We start from the raw sequence: 19736 nt of genomic DNA on the forward strand, positions 1-19736 counted from the left end.
AGGGGACTAAGCAACTGATGAGTTGACTTTGTTACGCTTGGGGGGGGGTGAGAAAAAAGCCTGGCGGGAAGTTCCAGAAAAGTGTGAGAATAAACTGAAACAAGTGTGGGGAACCTTTGGCCCTCCAAACGTTGCTGAGCTACAGCAAGCATTGCCAATAGTCAGGGATGATGGGAGTTGCAGTTCAGCAACACCTGGAGGACTAAAGGTTGATCACATCTGGGCTAAAACCTCTGGGGCGTTGGAGAAAGAGAGAGAGAGAGGTAGATAAAATTAAGAATAGGATGGAGACAGTGGGCAGAGCAGTGGCTCTCAGACTGTGGGGTGGAGATCCTTGGGGAGGGATGAAATTCCACAGTATCTTGAGGCGAGTGAGTCCTTCCCCCTCCAGCCAAGACTAGGGCGGCCAGCCTAGGTTATGGGAGTCCTTCTCCCCCAGCTCTTCCCTTCTATTGGTATAGAGGTGTGGTGGAGGGAATGCTGCAAAGGCCTTTCTGCAACTAGTCACTGTTACTTGGTTCCTAGGAGCAGCAGGCTTTAGTTTTCCAGATGATTCAACAGATTCAGCAGAAAAGGGAGCTGCAGCGGCTCCAGATGACTGGCTCCTCCCAGCTGCCTATGACTGGCCTTGGACCCGCTACCTCCACATCCCTCCTCCACTCCAACAACCCTGCAGCATCTGCCGCCAACAGCACCCTCCTGGCCTCTATTTCCCCTCAACAGCTTCATACAGCCAGTTCCTTGATGGCTTCCCCGACACTCAGCACCCCTGGGAACAGTTTGATGTCAGCTGCAGCAGCGGGATCTATCCCTCCTGTCCTCACTGCACAAACAAACCCTTTCCTCAGCCTGCAGGGTGACAGCAGCAGCCAGAAAGGAATGGTGGGTATCTTTTATGAACAGGCTAAAAACTGGGTATCGCTTACCAAGAGCTTAGCAGCTGTGATGTCACAGAATGTTCACAAGTTTTCTAACAGCTGGGGAGAAAGAGTCAATTATGGAATGATGACAAACTGCCTGGCTGCTATGAGAGTGGAAGGTAATTCCAGCTGAGTGGGGAGGAAGTCTCGTACATAGTCTGGGGACAGGTTAGCTGTATTCATTCAGCAGGAACTGGGGACGGAGGTGGTAGGGTCTGGGAACAGGGAAACTGAAGATTGGAAAATCCAGTGGGAAAGGCTCTGAGATGAGGTGAATGAACAGGGAGCGGAGTAGACAGTGAACTAAGAAGCAGAGACCTGAGGGAACGCTAAGTGGAGGAGGCAGAGGAGTAAAGAAATGTGACGAGGATGCAGGGAATTGAAGGGGGAGGATGATATTTGGAATGGCTTTAAGCCTTAGGGCTATTCCTATGGTGGTGGTTGTAATTCCCTAGACATTGGTTTTCTTTTATTGCTGTTTGACATGCAACCGGTTTAGACAGTTCTGTACTTCTGCCTTTCTTTCTCTTCCCCTTCCCCCCAGAGCATGAATGAAAAGGGAGGTGCCCCAGTTCAGGACAAGGGCTAACTTTGGCAATACTGGGCTGCTCTCTGCCATAGGAAAGCAATCTCTCCCTGAGCCACAGATCCCGAGACGTAGAGCAACCGCACACAAGACTTCCAGGAAAGTCTTCCTGCCACGGGCGGAGCAGTGCCACGCGGAGGTGCGTCAGAAGTCTACGTTCCTTGGTTCTGAACCCGTTGTTCCGAGCCCTTCCAAAGGAGGCAGGCTGAGCAAACACCCGTCTCCCTTACAGGCCTCGCCTACTGTCGCACTTATTTCACGAGAAGTTGCACTTCAAGGGGAAAGGGCGAAGCAGTCTGCTTATCCGATACCTGAGGATACTCCCTCATGGGTGGGATCAACTAGCCGGACTATGGCCGCATTACCCTGGAAGTAACGTTATCTTTGCAGAGCAGAGCATTTTCCAAACCAGGGCTAAGGAATCCAGCAAGCCATTCGGCAGCAGAGATATCCATCCACAGCAACAGGGTGGACCTTTTGAGGTGTCTGATGCACAAGAGGGTAAGATTGGAACGGCATTAGTTGGAAACTCCCCACATGCATCCTACACTGAGAGTTTCGCTCCCCCAATGTCTTCAAAAGTACACATGGATGTGGCTTCATACAATGCTTCTGCTGGGAGGAAAAAAGCCACTCTCTTCTCCCAAATCTCCCACAGTGAGTCACCTGTCTTAAACATCGGCCTGAAGGAAATAGGCCCTCACTTTCATGTTTGAATAAGACTCTTCTCTTCCTCACCTTTAGGAGCCTTTATAGGTGGCCTACAATAAGAAGGTCAATACAAATAATCAATGTTTGCCATTGAGATGCTTTCCAACCACTCAGAAGTATCTTTTTCTACTCTATCAGACCCGCCACACCAAAAAGGCAGGAAGGGGGCTTCGTCTAAGGGCAGGAGCTGTTCCTTCCATCTCCACAATAGCTCCATTCTGGTATAGAACATCTTCCTTTCAAACTGAAAGCCTTAGGCTTAAATCAGATCCTAGCTGATGAGAACATTGGTCTTCCCACCAGTGTAAGCCCTCCTATCTCCCGTTTGTAACCGGAAGCCTCAGCTCCGTTCCTTCCTACCTTCAAGATTTCTTTTTCTTTTTTCTTTGAGGATGTTGTGATGAGTCCCTGATGGGGATCAGGGTCAGATGTCCTGAGGAATCCCACACAGCCTGGTCTTTGCTGGATAAATTTAGATTTTATAAGGGGCAAGATTTCAGGAGACTGAAACACAGAGGGACTTCCATGCCTCCATGGATATACGCTCATTGTGGGCATATCCCAGCCACCTCTTCCAATTTGCACTATTTTCAAACATTGGTGATGGGGATGCATTGATGACCCTAGAAATGACCACTGTGGTTCAAATTCATCTCCTCCCCCCTCCCGCGGTATGTTTTCTTTTTGGTTTTGTTTCTTGTTTTCCTTTTTGAAACTAGAAGAAAAATGCCTACTACACAGATGAACTACACACTTGAAAGAGAAAATATTGAAGCAACTTTTCAGGATTTCATCTTTTGGTTTCTTTGTTTCATTTTACCCAGAAAGATGTACCTGGCTCCACATTTTGAATGAGTGAGTGAGTGATGTAGGGGGAGGAATTGTGTGTGTGTGCACGCTTTTTTAAAAAACCAGAATGCTACTGGAAGCTGACATGAGCTGCAGCTATTCCAAATGGAAACCAGGAAGCTTCCCATCCTGGCAGCTTTGGCACTAATAAAGGAGCAGCTAGAAAAAGGAATGATGCTTGACATTCTCCCCACCTCTTCCGCAGAGAGTTAACAAAACTAAAAGACAGAAACCTCCATGAACCTGATGCACTTGTTGTTTAGACAGTAGACTCACCTTTGAAAGGCATCCAGACCAGCACTTCTCCCACATTCCAATTCAGTTTTGTCTTTCACTACCTTTGTGGTATGAATCTTCTGAGCCTCTATCCAATTGCCCACGTGGGACCTTGGATTGCAGTTCTTAAAATTATGTTTTTTTTTAAAGAAAGCAATTGCACAGATCAGTTGTTTGGTGCAGAGTGGGAACTGGGGGAAAGATTATACCCAGCCCTTTGCTCCCCCTTCTAAACAACTGGTCGGTGCTGTCTGCAGACATCTGATTGGGGCTAGGTCTGTGCAAGCAGACAACTGGATTGGGGAAGCAGCTGCCTTGGCAACACCTGTAGAGTTCCTCATCCATGCCCTCTTAGCTGGATTGGGGGTATATATTCTTCTCAACCATCCTCACCTCCTCCTGGACTTGTAGGTTTGACGTTTTTATGTTTTCCATCAATAAATGCTGGATTTGCACAACTGCAACCATATACTCACTCCCAACTAAATTTGATGCCGTATCCAGGGGGTGGGGAAGTGGCTGTGTTGAGCTTCCACTAAACAAGGCAAGTGAATAAGCACACAAGTGAAAATAGTAGGCAGACGCAAGGGGGAAAATTCATAATAAAAAATGTTTTAGAAAAAAGAGGCTGTGAAAGCAGAAGGGGGAAGGGAGAAGTGTTTGCTGGGCAGAAGAACAGCAAAAGGTTTCTATCCATTTAGAGATGTCTGTACCTCTTTAATGATGGCCGAACTAAATGACATTACAAGAAAAAAACATGGTTCCCCACCCCCATATTTCGCTTGTAACATTAATGCAGGGGGAGGGGGCATGTGCAGAAGAGAATTGACAGGCACAAGGGGATTGCTTAACCCTTTTACTGTCAAATTTCCCCCGCAATGAAACAAGCAAACAAAAACAGCTGCTTTTTTAGTGCTTTTCTCCAAGCTTCTGATAACAAACGCCACTGCAGAGAAAACGTGTGTGCGTGTGTGTGCGCGCGTGTATGCGCGCACGCATTTGAAAGGGTGAATTGGCAGTCATGAGAAGGCTTAAGCCTGCCCTGCAAATGCCCCCCCCTTACCTACCTCTCCATTTGTGTGAGCTGGCAGACACGTGCTTAGGAAACGTGCCAGTTGACTAGTTGGAGACTGATCCATTTTATTTGTGGGTAAATTTTGGGCTCGTGTCAGTGCACCCTTGTGTGTGTGCGTGGGAAATCCCGCATTCACTCCATTGCACTTTCAAGCACATTCAAGGGTTATGTGCCGAAATCTAACCTCACTGTCTCCTTGCTGTCCCTTAATGATTTTGTGGGATGTGTTTCTCCTCAAAGCCTTTCCCCAGCCCTATGTTATCTTAAGGAATGCTACTGGCCTAACAGAACTTGTCATCCACCAGGCCCAACACAACCCACCAGCCATAATTTGTGGCTTCAAGTGCTCACCTGGAAGTGGAAGGCGTTATCAAATCCCAGGGGGCCACCATACGTGGTTGTTGGGTCACAAGTTACACAGCCCCTGGAATAATATTGGTACATCCTTTAAAAAATCATAATCTACCCTTTGGATTGCATGGGTTGATCTGAAAGGAACTAATGAATGGATAGATGGTGCTGCCTTTCGGGCAGCTGATTAAGACTAAAGGGGCATTCCATCTAGGGTTTGGTGATTCTAGATGTGAACTTGTCCTGGCAGGCAAAATTAGCCTAAAGGGGTGTCAGTGCAGAACTTTTCTGTGGAGGGACATGCATTCAAGTATGCCAGTTCTGACCATTTGATCACTGCAAGCCATGCAGCACCCCCTCTGAGTCCCAAGGAATAGCATGCTCAAGTCAAAACAGTGAAACCCACTTGGTGGAAGGATGCACACAACCCTGCCGAAATGTAGCACTTTGCTTACCATTGCTGCTTATCACACTTGAGGTCAGATGCTCAGCTGCCGACCTGGCAGTGCATATTGTCCATGTATTCCACACAGCCATGATCATGTAAACAGCCGTGGTGTTCTCTGTCAGCATCCTGAGGAGTCCAGCTTCCATTCCTTAGCAAAGCAGATTTCTCGCACTTTAAGCTGACAAGATAGGCCTGAAAATGTCCGGGTGGTGCTAATTGATGTCTTGAATACCAGAGAGGGAAGTTGACCAGACTTTTCATGGTCAAATGAGTGGGGCATTAATGGTCTGGATAACTCCTTTCTCCTCACCATGAATAGCAGAAGGAGAACTGGGGTGTATGTATTCAAGTACATTATTTGGTCAGTGGAACATTTGTGGAATTGCACTAGGCACGTTTTGTTTAAATATTCAGTCTTTCCCCAAGGCCTGAACTGGGGGATATGATTCTGCATGTTTGGAGGCAGACGCCTCTGTGCCATGCTGATCTCTTTCAAAATTGAAGGATTTTTTTTTAAGGCACTAAGCAGATGTTAGATTGGATAAACTTGCAAGCAGTACTTTAAAAAATGAGAGAGAGGCAAAAAGTTCACCAAAGCATAAAGAGAAATCCAAGGCAAGTTAATCAGGGTTTAATTCACTGATCAATATGTCTGCCAAAAGAATTTGAAAAGGAATGTCAGAGTTGGGCTTGCTTCATACGAAAATGAACTGTGTTCAGTTCCCTTTATAAAATCCATCTGTGCTCACGCTTGGTTATGCAAATAGCTACGTTCTAATTTTCTTGTCTTGCATAACCTATTGAGGTTGCAGAGTCATGCGGGGCAGACCATTTTGTTTCTAGGAAAGTCACAATCTTCGAACTGCGGTTAGACCTGGAAATTTGATGGGAGAATGCTCCCTGTCTTTACCAATCCTTGGAATCAGAGTAGATCCCAAGCTAAAATTGAGGGAGAGAAAGATGTGGAGGTCAAGGGGGGGGGAAGCCAGCATTTACTTATTTTTGGCATCCTCCAAAGGCTCCCGCTCCCTTTTTTAAATGTTAGCTCAGTTCAACTCCATCCAGTCTGTTTCAGACACAGTGTTTTCTCCTACAAAACTGGTCTGTTTTGGATGCGACTTTCTATGAAAACGAGTCAATAACATCTGTATTATCTTCACTTTTGAATGGTTAAGTTAGGGTTGGTCAGCAACTGTTGCTCTTGGCCAAAAGTTTTAACATCCCTATTGTCAAAATTCGGCTCTCTCTTCCATTAATTGAGACAATGTTCAAGATGCAGCCCTACCAAAGTACAGCAGTAGATTAGGGGTTTCCCATTAACCTACTAGGACCATCCTTTCCCCAGCAAATTGCCACCCAGGAGGTGATCTCACTCTCTTAGGGTCCACATGCCCCATTTGAACTTGTCCGCATGTGCCTTTTAAGATGGATCGACAAAGATCCTTTCAACAGCATATTGATTTTGTAACATGCATGTAGTCAGAGATGTATGTTTATCCAAGGGCACAACTGCATGTTAGTTGTTGATTAACAAACAGTTGCCGAATTGGTAACCAATCTCAACCATGGAGCTCGGTTTGGTCCATTAGTCAATAATAAAACAATATTAGAGATACTGTTTGCTTGCACCGAATAACTTTCTGGTGGTTTTGAGCCCACATGGGTGCCTGTTCCCCCGCCCCGCACCTTCTGCTGCCTGTGAAGGGCACTGAAAAGGCATTGCCCCATATTATTTCATAGAGGGTTCATATATCATTTAAAAGTCAAAGCGAAAAGGCCTGCTGGATCAGACTAAGGAGTCCATGGATTCCAACATCTTGTTTCCAGCACTGACCAGACAGCAGCCCATTCTCCCCGGTTCTTTGCTCTTTAGCAACATATTCAGAGGCATGCTAACATGGAAGCTCCACTGAGATCCATCAGTAGTAGTATTAGGCATAGTAGCTATTATTCCATGAATTTGTCTTGCTTTTCCCAACCTGGTGCCTCCAAAACATTTTGAACTACAACTCCTTATCAGTCTCAGTATGGTGAATGATTAGGGATAATGGGAGTTGTAGTCTGGAGAACAGGAAATTTGGGAAGGCTGAGTTTGGCTGACCACCTTTCAAATGCCATCTAAGGTTGTGGTCATCAACACATAGCAGTGAATTCTGTAGGTTGCTTTAGTGTTGTGTGAACAAGTACTTTCTATCACCAATCAAGAGTTATGAGATGGAGGAAAATTTTGATTCACATCCATAACATTCCAAATTTTATGAGATGGATTGGGATGTTGGTGCTAGTGAAGAGACTATTTACTCTTCCTTCACCCCAGTGTTTTCCTGATCTAAATAGTCCCTCCTCAACTTACTTTCCCTCTTACAGAAAACATACAAGTATCCCTTGTGCTTTTCCACATCACAGTTTACTGGTGTTTATCTTCCCAAAAGGAGCAAATAGTAGCTGGGTAATGATGTGGAGTGTACTCTTTCAGAAGTCGGTCTTATTGGGTTCAACAGGACTTACTCCCAGATTTTTCTGTTGAGGGTCACATTCCTTAGAGGGTAATATGTCAGAGGCGACATGGCAGCAGTGGGTGGAGTAGTGCCAAAAGTGGGTGGAGCATTCTTTCTCTCTGCCAGAAATTAGGCTGACATGAGATTAGACCAAGGGGAACATGCAGTCCTGGGGGTACAAGTTTCCCACCCCTGGTGTGTAGATTTGCCGCTTTAGTTCAGGCAAGTGATATGTGTCAGAGCAGAGGAGGGAAAGGTTAACCCCCTCTTGTCAAGGGCTATATTTCCAATCTAATCCCACACCCACACTGGCTCCTTTTTTAAAAAAAATAGCTGGGTGATAACATAAAAAAGGGCTCTGCTGGACCAGGCCAAAGGCCCATCTAGTCCAGCATCCTGTTCTCACTATAGCCAACTAGATGGCTATGGAAAGGCCACAAGCAGGACCCGTGTATAATAGAGTTCACCCTACTCCCAGGAACCAGTATTCAGAGACATACTGCCTCCAACAGTAGAGGAAGACTTCATGTGGTAGCCTTTTTAAGCCTCATCCTCCATAAATTTGTCTAATCATTTAAAGTCATCCAAGTTGGTAGCCATCACTGCATCTGATCACGGATCTCTATCACTTAGTTTGGTCATTAGGCACCTCTCTTTTTTATGACTTAAAAATGCTTCAGTCTTTTCTCATAGGGAAGGTGCTCCCTCAACCCCTCAGTCTTTTGGATTGCCCTTTCTGCATCTTTTCCAGCCAAAGCACATATCCAGCAAACTTGCGCATCAGGAATAGGGTCTCAAGAAATGAAACTGCCTTGAAATCCTAACTGTCAAAAAGCTAACAGGCTTTAAGAGCCATGGGTAAAAAGTTACGTTTAAAAGGAGACTGGCCTTGGTGCTTTAAAAAAGCACGGGGGCAGAGCAACAAAATATTTTTCTTGGCAGAAAAAGAACAAAAATTAAATTGGGGGTGGGTGGAATGAGTACGTTCCACGTTTGGTTGCACTGGGGTATATGGCTTTATACCCATCTTTTGATGCTAATGTCTCATTTTAGTACATTGCCTGTGTCTAATGTCCCCTCCCTCCTTGGTGGTTGTTATTTTTAATTAAATAAGAGGAAAAGATGTATATATTTTTGGCAATTAAGGTAATGTAGCTAAGATATATTTTTTCATGCTGCTTGACTGTTCTTTAAGATAATAAAATTAATATCAAAGACATAAAAAAGCCAGAAATATGATGATTAAACTGGGGGGGGGCTTTGCCTTTCAAATATAACTAAGCACAGAGTGACAGTATGGGAATGGGTGAGTGACCCCCCCCTTTTTAATGCAGGAGGTGGCTAACCCTGGTGCCCTTCAGGTGTGATTGGACTCCAGATATCATCCTGGAGCACTGCCCAGGCTAGCAGAGGTGGATGGGAGCTGAAGTCCAACAACATCTGGAGGGCCCCAGGCTAACCACTCCAGTTTTAAAATGAGCACTGATAAAGGTGTTGGGTTTCACCAACTGTGTCCAAATGTCTGTGTTAGAAAATGTCAGCAGAATGCCTGCCTAGAAAGGAAATGGGAATGGGAGGAAGAGGCCCCAATCCAGCAAAGAAGACCAGGGCAATTTGTTAAGACAGGTGTGGGGGACCTGTGGCTTTCTAGATGTCAGCTTTAATCATTTGCCATGGTGGCTGGGGCTATTGGGGTCCAGCAACATCTGGAGGGCCACAGGTTGCCTGTTCTTGTGTTAAGCTATAGAAAGCAGAAGTGATGATTTAAAAAGAAAATAACCAAAAGTCATTCCAGTGCACGTTGAGCTGGCAAGGCTTTTCATGAAGGAACTATACCTTAAAAAAAAAAGCCTGTATATAAGCAATCTCTTTTTAATAATGATTTGTATTGCTTTTCTGCAAGCAGGTATCTTCCAGGAAGAAAGGCATTTACAACTCTGTACACCTCTATGTGTAGTAAAAATTAAAGGCTGTACCTGTTACTAACCAAAGAAAAATCAAAAAGAAAGTGATTTTATAATTTGGGGTGTCAGTCATAATTATTCTGCATTGCTGTGATGTGATTCTTGCTACATAGACACTTGAGTCCAGTTGGGATCCTTGACGTACCCATTTCCAGGAAACAGCTTTTTCTCCCCGGCTATGGAGTACTCTCCCAAGACACATAAAAAGCAAAGGCAGCTATGTTGTTGCTCCATAAAGCTCCAAAATCTACAGCTGGGAAATACTTTTATTAGGATCAACCAAAAATACTTTTATTAGGACCAACCACAAAATAACAGCAAGCTTTAGTTCTCCAGAACTCTTCATCAGGTGAGATGTTACACACAGCCAGAGGTTCTCGAGATCTACAGTGCTATCTGTTCAGGGCCAGGCAAAACCCTTTTCATAATGTAAGTTCCTGTTTAAATTGTCTCTATGCTGCTTTTATATGCTGTTGTCTGTTTATTTGCTCTGATGATGCTGTACTTTTACTGATTGTATTTTGTTGTATTTATGTGGTGTCAAGCTGCCCTGGGAGGGGAAAAAAATCTTTGGGGAAGGCAGGATATAATTTTGCCAACTAATAAATAAATAATTTCAAGCCTTGGCAATTGGAACTGTTAGATTACTTTTGGATTGCTTTTTTAAAATAAAGATTCTTTTTCAATACACTTTTGGGATAGTTCCTTCTGCTTTCTGTGGCCCTGTTATAGTAAGCGCAATATATTTGTGAAAGGGGTTGCTTGCTGCATGTGGGTCTGTTGCACTGGGTGATGGTGATGACGATGACGACAACAAACAACAACAACAATAATAATACTGAGGAGAGACTGAAAGACCTGGGCATGTTTAACCTTGAGAAGAGAAGACAGAGGAAGTATAATAGCACTCTTCAAGTACTTGAAAGATTGTCACACAGAGGAGGGCCAGGATCTCTTCTCATCATCCCAGAGTGCAGGACCACAACTTAATAGGCTCCAGCTGGAGGAAACCAGATTTTGGCCAAACATTAGGAAAAGCTTCCTGTTAGAGCAGTATGACAGTGGAATCAATCACCCAGGGAGGAGGTGGGCACTCCCACTGGAGGCATTGAAGAAGCAGCTGGACAGCCACGTGTCGGGTATACTTTAACTTGGATTCCTGCATTGAGCAGAGGGTTGGACTCGATGGCCTTATAGGCCTCATCCAATTTGACTATTTATTATTATAGAATCCAGAATGGGGAAATGGGAACGTGCCATTCCTGTAACATCCGAGAGCTTTATGTGATCACCTTTTCCCGGAACATCTAATTTTGTGAGGGAAGAAATAAAGCCCGTCCCTGCTCTCAATCAAGCACACACTGAGACACCCGTATGGGAGCCACTTCCCCTCATTCTGCTCACGTGGGCTTACTCCCCCCCCCACCTTACATGGTTGTCATATTCACACACACTGCACAGCCGTGTGGAATTGGGCCAAGGAGAAACAGTTTCCATGTGGCAGCGGGTGTACGTGAAAGGAGCCCTCGGATGAGCATGATTTGAACCAGATGGCTATTGGGAAAAATTTGCTATGCATATGTAGATTGTGGGGAAAGTATCGAGTGGTGATGGCTTCTTTTTTGTGGCAATTTTCTTCTCTGAGTATCTTTAGATGGCTAGATAAAATGTAAAAGGAAACACGTCCTCTGAAGCATTCACTTCCTCATGTCAATCAAGCTGCAGTAATGCCTTCAAACTGTAAAACCATGCTCAGTGCAGAGCCCTAAGAGGTAACAGAAAATGTAAGGACATAAAATAAAAACAGCAGGGCTTGGCTTAACGGTTCTTGTTTCAACCCATGGAAAAGCCCCGATGCAAATTTCTTCCACCTCCAGGAACCTTGTGTTGCTGGTTCCGGGACTGCGAGCGGGGCGAACCCTTCAAGTCCTACGGCTTCCGGTAGGGCTGGCACAGAGAGGGGGAGAAGGTGACCCTGCTAAGAGGAGGAGCTCTGCAATCGCTGCTTGGTTGCAAACTATGCCTGGGCTGCGGGGAAGTGGTGCTCTCGTCTCATTTGCGGCTAGATCCTTCGATCGGCTCGTTTTTCCCCAGGTGAGCGCTGCAGAAGACTAGAAAGTTTGGAAAGGGCACCTACTCAGCCACTTACCTACCCCGGCCGGCTTCCTTCACTAGGAGCCGAGCAAATGAATCCTCAGTGTCGTTTAAATCTGTGGGAGAATTTGTCTTGATTTTCCATGAAAATGTCATTTTATCCTGGATTTTTTAGGTTGCAGTCCTGTACGTACTTACGCCCCATTGAACTCAGTGGGGACTTAACTTCCTAACAAGCATGCATAGGATTGCACGGTTGATCTGGAAAAAACGACTACTCCCGAGTTCGTACGGGTATCCGTTGAATCAGGTTAGATCTACCCATAAGCATACATTCGGAAGCCAGAGCACACTTAAGTACTCCTGATTATACTCCTGATTATGAGTGCAACTGAGTAGTTTAAGGATGTTGGAGGAGGACTCATAACCCTCGTTATTTGGGTAACTGCAGTGGAGGTTTAAAGAGATTTTCATGCCCCTCTCCAGGGAATCTTGGGAAGTGTGATTCTGCAATAAGGATTAATTCTGGAGAGAATTGCCTATCCTGTACCAAATTACAGTTCCAGTATTATTTGAAGAAAAGCTATGACTGGTATTAAACTCATATAAGGATAAACATCCTTTATATAATAGAGTTTGGGGGGGGGGGAACCAGTCCACTCGATGGCAGGACTACAACAGACTTCACAGCGGCACATCACGACCCTTGCCCCTCGTGGCTCATTATGAGCTGCAAAGAGAAACTGAGCGAAGGGATCAAGGCAATGGTAAATGCATCCTTGGAAGAGGGTGCAATGCCACTAGCCCTCAAGGAGGAAGTAATAAAACCTATCTTGAAAAAGTCCTCCTTGGATCCCCAAGAGTTGAATAACTTTCGCCCAGTCTCTAATTTACCATTCTTGGGCAAGGTGATTGAGCGAGTGGTGGCCAAACAGTTACAGACACACTTGGATGAAGCAGATTATCTTGATCCATTCCAATCGGGCTTCAGGACTGGACATGGAACTGAAACAACCTTGGTCGCCCTGGTGGATGATATGAGGAGGGCATTGGATAGGAGAGAATATACCCTCCTCGTCCTCCTGGACCTCTCAGCGGCTTTCGATACCGTCGACCACGTTATCCTTTTAGGTCGCCTGGAGGGATTAGGAATAGGGGTCACTGTTTTACGGTGGCTCCGTTCCTATCTCTCAGACAGGCGCCAGCGGGTGGCATTGGGGGATGAGGTTTCAGACCCTTGGCCTCTCACTTGTGGAGTGCCACAGAGTTCTATCCTCTCCCCCATGCTGTTCAACATCTATGTAAAGCCGCTGGGGGCCATCATCAGGAGATTTGGGCTGCAGTGCCACCAATATACGGATGACACTCAGCTCTATCTCTCGTTTAAGTCCTCACCAGAGTTGGCTGTGGATACCATGTCCAAGTGCCTGGACTCCGTAAGTGAATGGATGGGAAGGAATAGGCTGAAACTAAACCCCGACAAGACCGAAGTGTTGCTAGTGGGCAACAAGGGAAGATTGGGAGATATAGACCTGGTGTTCAATGGGGTAAGTTTGCCCCTGAAAGACCAGGTCCGTAGCCTTGGGGTCATTCTTGACTCCCAGCTGTCTATGGAGGCTCAGATTTCGGCTGTGAGCCGGGCAGCCTGGTATCAATTACATCTGATACGAAGGCTACAACCCTACCTTCCAGCCCATCTGCTCCCACGGGTGATACATGCTCTGGTCTCCTCTCGCTTAGACTACTGCAGTGCGCTCTACGTGGGGCTACCCTTGAAAACGGTCCGGAAATTACAACTGATACAGAATGCGGCGGTTCGGTTGCTCATGAATAGCCGTCACCGTGATCATATTACTCCGGTGTTAGTAGATCTACACTGGCTACCAGTTATTTACCGGGCCCAATTCAAGGTGTTGGTGTTGACCTTTAAAGCCCTATACGGTTTCGGCCCAGTTTATCTGAAGGAGCGCCTCCAGCATCACCAATTATGCCGCCTGACGAGATCAGCCACACAAGACCTTCTCTCGGTCCCACCAGTTAAGACAGTGAGGCTGGTACGGACCAGAGAGAGGGCATTTTCGATTGTGGCCCCCACCCTCTGGAATTCCCTTCCTTTTGATCTTCGCCATGCCCCCTCCCTAATAGGTTTCCGCCAGGCCTTGAAAACCTGGCTATTCAGGCAGGCCTATGGGATCTCTGGGGCGGGTTAGTTATTAATGTTGTTATTAATTGGTAGAGTGGTGCTTAGATGATTGATGGTCTTATTGATTGTATATTGTATTTTATTGTATTAATGTACGTCGCCTAGAGTGGCCGTTAATTCGGCCAGATAGGCGACTCATAAATAAATTTTATTATTATTATTATTATTATCATGAGCAAGGGCCAGCCTACTGATCAAATAATTACTATGACTCAAGAGAGTGAGCCAAGTTATGTGCTGCAAGATGAGACAAAACCCAGCATGTTTCTCATAGTCAGTTTGACCTGATGAACCTAAATATATTGACTGGTCAAACCTCAAGTGTGCCTTGTATGTGCAAACACAGCAAAAAGGAGATGAACTAGCATTTATTTACAGAATTTATAGCCTGCGCTTCCTCCCAAAGGAGGAACTTCTTGGGAAAGGAAGCAAGGCTAAGTGCCCAGCTACTCCACTAAGCTTACTGAACCTTTTCCATCCCAACTGGTCATTATACGAACTGTAACAAAACCAGTTTGTCTGTGCTCTGCAGCATTTTGTGTGCAGAAATGGAACTCATGCCTCTCCATCTCATGGACTTCAGAAGCAAGAAGAGCTTGTGCAGCTTCCTACTTTTACCATCTGTGGCATGCTGGGATGGGGTTGTCGGGTCACAATCTAGAACAGCTTTTCCCAACCTTTGGGATCCCAGATGTTGTTGGACTACAACTCCCATCAGCTCCAGCCAGCATGGCTAATGGTCAGGAACGATGGGAACTTTAGTCTAGCAACATCTGGAGACCCAAAGGTTGGGAAAGGCTGATCTAGAAGTTCCCCACTATGCTTTTAAGTCTACCTCTGCCTTAGGAGCTGAAGCTAGAGAAAAGTTTGCTTGTGGCAAACTGCTAAGTCCAGCAGTCCTGGTCATTAGCTAGCCTGCTGCCTCTTTCCTTTATTAATGTTTGTCCTTCCTCACCCCACTCTGGCTGCATTGCAGATAAGGTGCTGTTCAGCTGCTTCAACATCTTCAGCCCAACCGGTAATTGCAGCCAAACATCCTTTTCAGGTGGACTTAGCAGCAGGGAAGCGTTATGCGTGGTGTGCCTGTGGCCACAGCCAAAAACAGGTAACCCTCCAGCCTCACTCCTTCTTCTAGATTCCTCTCTATATTAAACTTGGGACCCACCCTTCTCAAAGGCCATGTCTTAGCATAGTTGAAATTAGACCCATTTGGGGACACACTCCAGTGTTGCACATGAGTCCTTAGACTAAGCATAGCCAAGGGTAGTGATGCTGCAGCACATGTGTTCAATGTTATTTTGTACCCATGAGACCATCGTTTCCAAGAACAGAGAGGTTTACAGAACTCCTCAGCGCTACTCACAATGGGGCTCTGATTTATATACACAGTCCCAGCTGGTCTGCTAATACTTTAGTGGATCAGAGCCAAAGCTATAATGCAAACCCTGTTGGCGGTGTGGTGTGTGAGGGGTGTGTGTGTTTGTGGTTTTAAAAAATGTTTCTTTTGTTTTGCATCCAACAGCCTTTCTGTGATGGATCCCATAAAAAAGGTGCCCCGGAAATCACTCCCCTGAGATTTAAACTGGAGGAACCAAAAGAGGCTTGGCTGTGTGGCTGCAAATACACCAAGAACCCTCCATACTGCGATGGCACTCACAAGGAAGACTTTGTGCAAAAAGCTGATCTCCATTCTCATCCACAGTTGTGATGAAAGGAGAATGAGAGACCTTTGCGGGACTTAATGTATGGAAATCAGCAGGAGAAATACCTTGGACACGATGCACTAGAACGCTGCCCCATGCAAGCCGCATTGCAGTGAATTAAAGCTGTGCAAGGGCAGTGGATCCTAGTGCATTGTGCCCCTGGTGTCTTGATAAACACTGTGAGCCCTGTGAAACATGAGTGAGCATAGAGCATCCACACATGGAAAGGGGAGAAAGAATTTTGCTGCTTTCCAAGACTTCTACACTTTTGTTTACTTCATACCATCCCCTTGAATTAAAACACACTGGAAACACTCTTCTTATATGAATTGCCTGCTTCTGGTAGGCCCGCAGCTCAAACACTACTTTGTGGCCTGTAGGTTGCATTAGTTACTTTGCTACTGCTGACCATATAATGTAATAACGTCTGTGTTTAGGCTCTGCAGAAAACAAAGAAGAGTTATGTGGACCCTGCCACAGATGGTTATATTAGAGGAGCAAGACAGGGACTTGAGGAAGAAGGTTAAGGATTGGCAAATTGATATGGGAGGAGAGAAGGAGCCAACTAGCAGTAGAACAGAAATGGTGACGCTAGGGTGGTGAGAATGAGATCAAGTGAACTGGCTGAATGCCTACCAGGAAGCAGGCAAACCCTATTGGAGCTACGATAGGCAAGTGTCATAGCTGAAATGTCTGCTAGAAGATTCTCTTTCATCCCAAGCAACAGCTTAAGATTCTCAAGCAGCAACCAGTGTGTGTATGTGTCACATAGGTACAAAATGTAGATAAAATGCAAAGTTTTGCAAGGCCTTTAGTACAGCAAGAGGCAGCAAGCAGTAACTTTGTGTACTTTGTAAAAAAAATTAAGTCAGCATTCTGGGCCAAAGTAAGCAAAATCCTGTGGCCTGAATTATTTTGCACATTAAACTAATCTGATTTTTAAAATATTTTGCATATTTTAGTCTGCTTCTAGCCAAGGCAGGGAGGTCACTTCTTTGCCTTCAGCAGGTGTTGCCCACACACACTTTTATTTACAGCCATATGGACTATCAACTTGATTTAAAGAAGGAGGGAGGAAAAGCAGAGATTCTCAGAAAAGTGAATTCAGGCCTAGAACCACATGTTGCACTTTTTTCTTCATTGGTATAGAATCATGGAATACTGAGATGCTCATAACTACATCTCTGTGTTGGTTATCTTGCAAGATACGTTGAGGCTGTGCAACAAAATGTTGTTTTTGATGGGGGGTGGGGGTTTCTGCCCTCTGGCTTGTTCCCTACTGGAGGAGGGACAGTTGAGAGCCCTTGGAGGAGTGGAGCCCACCTAGAGTGGGAAAATTTTCCTTTCTTGGGCACTATTCTGGCTTCTGCTTCCTCCTCTCACCACATGCAGACAAGAACTATCAAGGTGGCTTTTTGAAGTCGGCTGTACAGGCCCTGCTGTGGCAATGAACCGGGGAGGGGGAAGGATTGTGGCTCTGTGGAAGGGCACATTTGAATGTAGAGTGCCCCAGGTACAATCCCTAGCATTTCCAGGTAGGCCTGGGAATTGGGAGAGACCTCTGCCTGAAACCCTGAACAGCCACAGGCAGTCAATGTGGAGACAAAACTGACCTAAATGGATCAATTGTCTGAGTTAGTATAAGGTAGCTACCAGGGTGAGTCATGCATGTGGTACATGTATGTGCAATCATATTTCAGCTATTGGGCATTTGCCCCTTTCTGATTTTTTCTGCTTCTGAATATCTTTGAGGCCTCCAGCCCCAAAAAACACATGCAGAGACCGCTTTCTCCGTAGGTGGTGCTACTTTAGTTACATAATGATTGGCACTCGCCTCTAAACTTGAGAAACAGATGCATATTCAGGTTTATTCTGTTGATAAATTCACTTACATGAGTATGATGAGGTTTGCTAGTTCCAATATCCAAAGGGCCCTTTCTGTCCAAAAACAGAGTTTTCTCTCTGGCTTTTGGCATCCTTAAGCAGTTACGCCACTCGGGAACACTAGCTTTCTGGCATCTCTCTTGTTGCAGAAGCCAACCCTGTCGGCAATTCCCAGAGTATGCAATTTGTGCCTGCCACATCTGGTACAAGGGCCTCTGTCAGGTCAGAGTGCAGAAAGAGAACATCAGATTTCATCATAGCCAAAGTACATGGCGGGCTGGCTTATACCAGCCAGGTCTGAAACAGTAGTTGCTACTGTTGAATTGCTTAGTGACAACATTACGCTAAGCCTAGCTGCTGCTAGCACAGGTAATTAGGTCCCTGTGCAGATAGCTTGCATGCTACTGTACGACCAGGATAAGGGTTGGGTGGGCAGAGACCATTTTTGGATGTAGGCGTCATTCATTTCTAAAATGAGAAAAAAGGCTGGCTCTCCAGCTTGCTCAGCCATCTGACCTGACCTCAACACTCTCCCCATTAGTTCTAGATGTAAGGCAGTGCTTGCTCAGTGATGGTGTAGCGTGATAATGTTAGGCTGTGTACGCACCATACATTTAAGGCACATGACTTGCCCCATCCCCACAAAAAAAGTTCTGGGAGCTGTAGTTGACCCCTCACAGAGCTACAATCCCTAAGCATCCTTCTCTAACGACAGTTGCTAGGATTCTCTGGGGAAATAATGTGCTTTAAATGTATGGGGTGTGTATGCAGCCTTAGACTCTGGATTTAATAAGAATGGGGAACCGCATGAGACACAGCAGGGCTGGCTTACCGCATTTTGAAGCAAGCGAACTAACACATTGCCGTCCAGTGCGGGGGGGAGGGGTAGCCTACCTTTTTCAGTCAAGGCCACATTCCCTCATGGGCAACTTCCCAGGGACCACGTGCTGGTGGTGGGTGGGTCCAAAGGCAAAAGGAGGCATGGCCAGAGACAAAAGTGGGCAGAGCAATGGAAGTGCTTCTGAACCTTTGTACAGGAGGCTGCATTCCAGCCATGTAGACGTCAGAGGTTTCTGTACACCCACCCACACGTCACTCCCATCTCTGCATCCAGGCAAGCGAAAGACAAAATCACAGTTCAAGGATACCTTCTAATCTAGGCAGACTAAAGCCCTTGAAGAGAGTACAGAGCAGGGTTGGTGAGAGGTGTGGTTTGAGGAGAGGTGGCGTGGCCTAGGGAGAGTTTTGAGGCCTGGATAAATGAGGCTTGGAAGGCCCCATTGGGCCCCTGCGCCTGAGAATCCCTTCCTTAGTCTAATGCGTATTCCTTTACTTACTTCAAAATGTGGCATGCCAACCCTGCTGTGGTTGTGGGGCCCCTCTTGCTCATTCTTCTGAGCAAGGGCCTGGGTTTCAGTCCTAAAAGTCCTGCCCTGGCGGCACCACAGGTGGTTGTGGGAAAAGTCATTCTGCACATTCACACTATACATTTATTCCACTATTATATTCCATCATTTAATCACCAGAGCTACCAGAAATTGTAGACCTGTTCTTTGATGTTTGTCCATTTATTTTGAATATTGATCATCCATCCCCAATTTCTGAGGTTGCCCATGATTCTTACCACAATATATTCTTACACTCTAGGAGGGAGGGCTTGAGTGCCTCCAGCTTATTCAAAAGTATAAGCATTCCGCCTTTTCTCAATATTCTTCCACACATTTAATACACTCTTGCGTGAGTTTGCAGGATGGTCAAAGAGCATCAAGGTGGAGGAAGAAAACAGGAAAAGACCAACAGCTCTGCTCTTCTGTCCCAAGTTTTTTTAACAGTCACTCAGTTTCCTGGTCAGCTCACACATTCCTGCATGTTCTCACTGTGAGCTGACACAGGAAGCAAAATACACATCACCACAACTGTTCTTGAACCATGTCTTACAAACTTACTTTCCCTAGAACTGTTCAAACTATCCTAGAACAAACTGTTGTGGTTTCAAGAACAGAAGGCAAAGCATTCTTCATATATACCACTGAAAAGCTGATGCAGCCCATTGTACATAACATTGCATTGAAAGCCGAGCTTGGAAAGTTAATTTTTAAAAGAAACTAATTCCAGTTTGCGTTCTTCCCTTTTGCAAAATGAACTAGTTTGGTTACGTTCAGTTCACAGTTCAA

General features: G+C 45.6%; 2 protein-coding genes across 12 annotated transcripts in view; both read left to right on the forward strand.

The window, feature by feature from the left end:
- MLLT6 (MLLT6, PHD finger containing) overlaps positions 1–10368 on the forward strand; it is a 203973-nt gene extending 193605 nt beyond the window's left edge. For all 9 annotated transcript variants that reach the window (XM_061590461.1, XM_061590464.1, XM_061590463.1 and 6 more), the window contains 2 exons: positions 526–882; positions 1465–10368. In XM_061590461.1, coding sequence (XP_061446445.1) covers positions 526–882; positions 1465–1509 — 402 coding nt within the window. In that variant the 3' untranslated portion in view covers positions 1510–10368. The remainder of the gene's footprint in view (positions 1–525; positions 883–1464) is intronic.
- A 375-nt stretch (positions 10369–10743) lies between these two features.
- On the forward strand, positions 10744–16623 carry CISD3 (CDGSH iron sulfur domain 3). Of its 3 annotated transcripts, none has more exons than XM_061589392.1 (4): positions 10744–10817; positions 11556–11772; positions 14952–15080; positions 15498–16623. In XM_061589392.1, exons 2-4 carry the CDS (start codon positions 11698–11700, stop codon positions 15681–15683), a joined length of 390 nt encoding a protein of 129 aa, XP_061445376.1. In that variant the 5' UTR covers positions 10744–10817; positions 11556–11697; the 3' UTR covers positions 15684–16623. The 3 variants fall into 3 exon arrangements, with proteins under 3 accessions (XP_061445376.1, XP_061445378.1, XP_061445375.1); XM_061589394.1 differs by lacking the exon at positions 10744–10817 and adding an exon at positions 11948–12082 and having other exon boundaries at positions 11142–11772; XM_061589391.1 differs by lacking the exon at positions 10744–10817 and having other exon boundaries at positions 11148–11772.
- Positions 16624–19736: the final 3113 nt, after the last annotated feature.

Source organism: Rhineura floridana, chromosome 11 (assembly GCF_030035675.1).
Source record: "Rhineura floridana isolate rRhiFlo1 chromosome 11, rRhiFlo1.hap2, whole genome shotgun sequence".
Taxonomy (NCBI): Eukaryota; Metazoa; Chordata; class Lepidosauria; order Squamata; family Rhineuridae; genus Rhineura; species Rhineura floridana.

What these genes read in the sequence shown, in the direction of transcription:
- CISD3 (XM_061589391.1), top strand. Translation starts at nt 11,533, where the DNA reads ATGCAAATTTCTTCCACCTCCAGGAACCTTGTGTTGCTGGTTCCGGGA. An exon ending in ATCGGCTCGTTTTTCCCCAG is followed by an intron (nt 11,773 to 14,951) that starts GTGAGCGCTGCA and finishes GCTGCATTGCAG; the next exon opens with ATAAGGTGCTGTTCAGCTGC. An exon ending in GTGGCCACAGCCAAAAACAG is followed by an intron (nt 15,081 to 15,497) that starts GTAACCCTCCAG and finishes TGCATCCAACAG; the next exon opens with CCTTTCTGTGATGGATCCCA.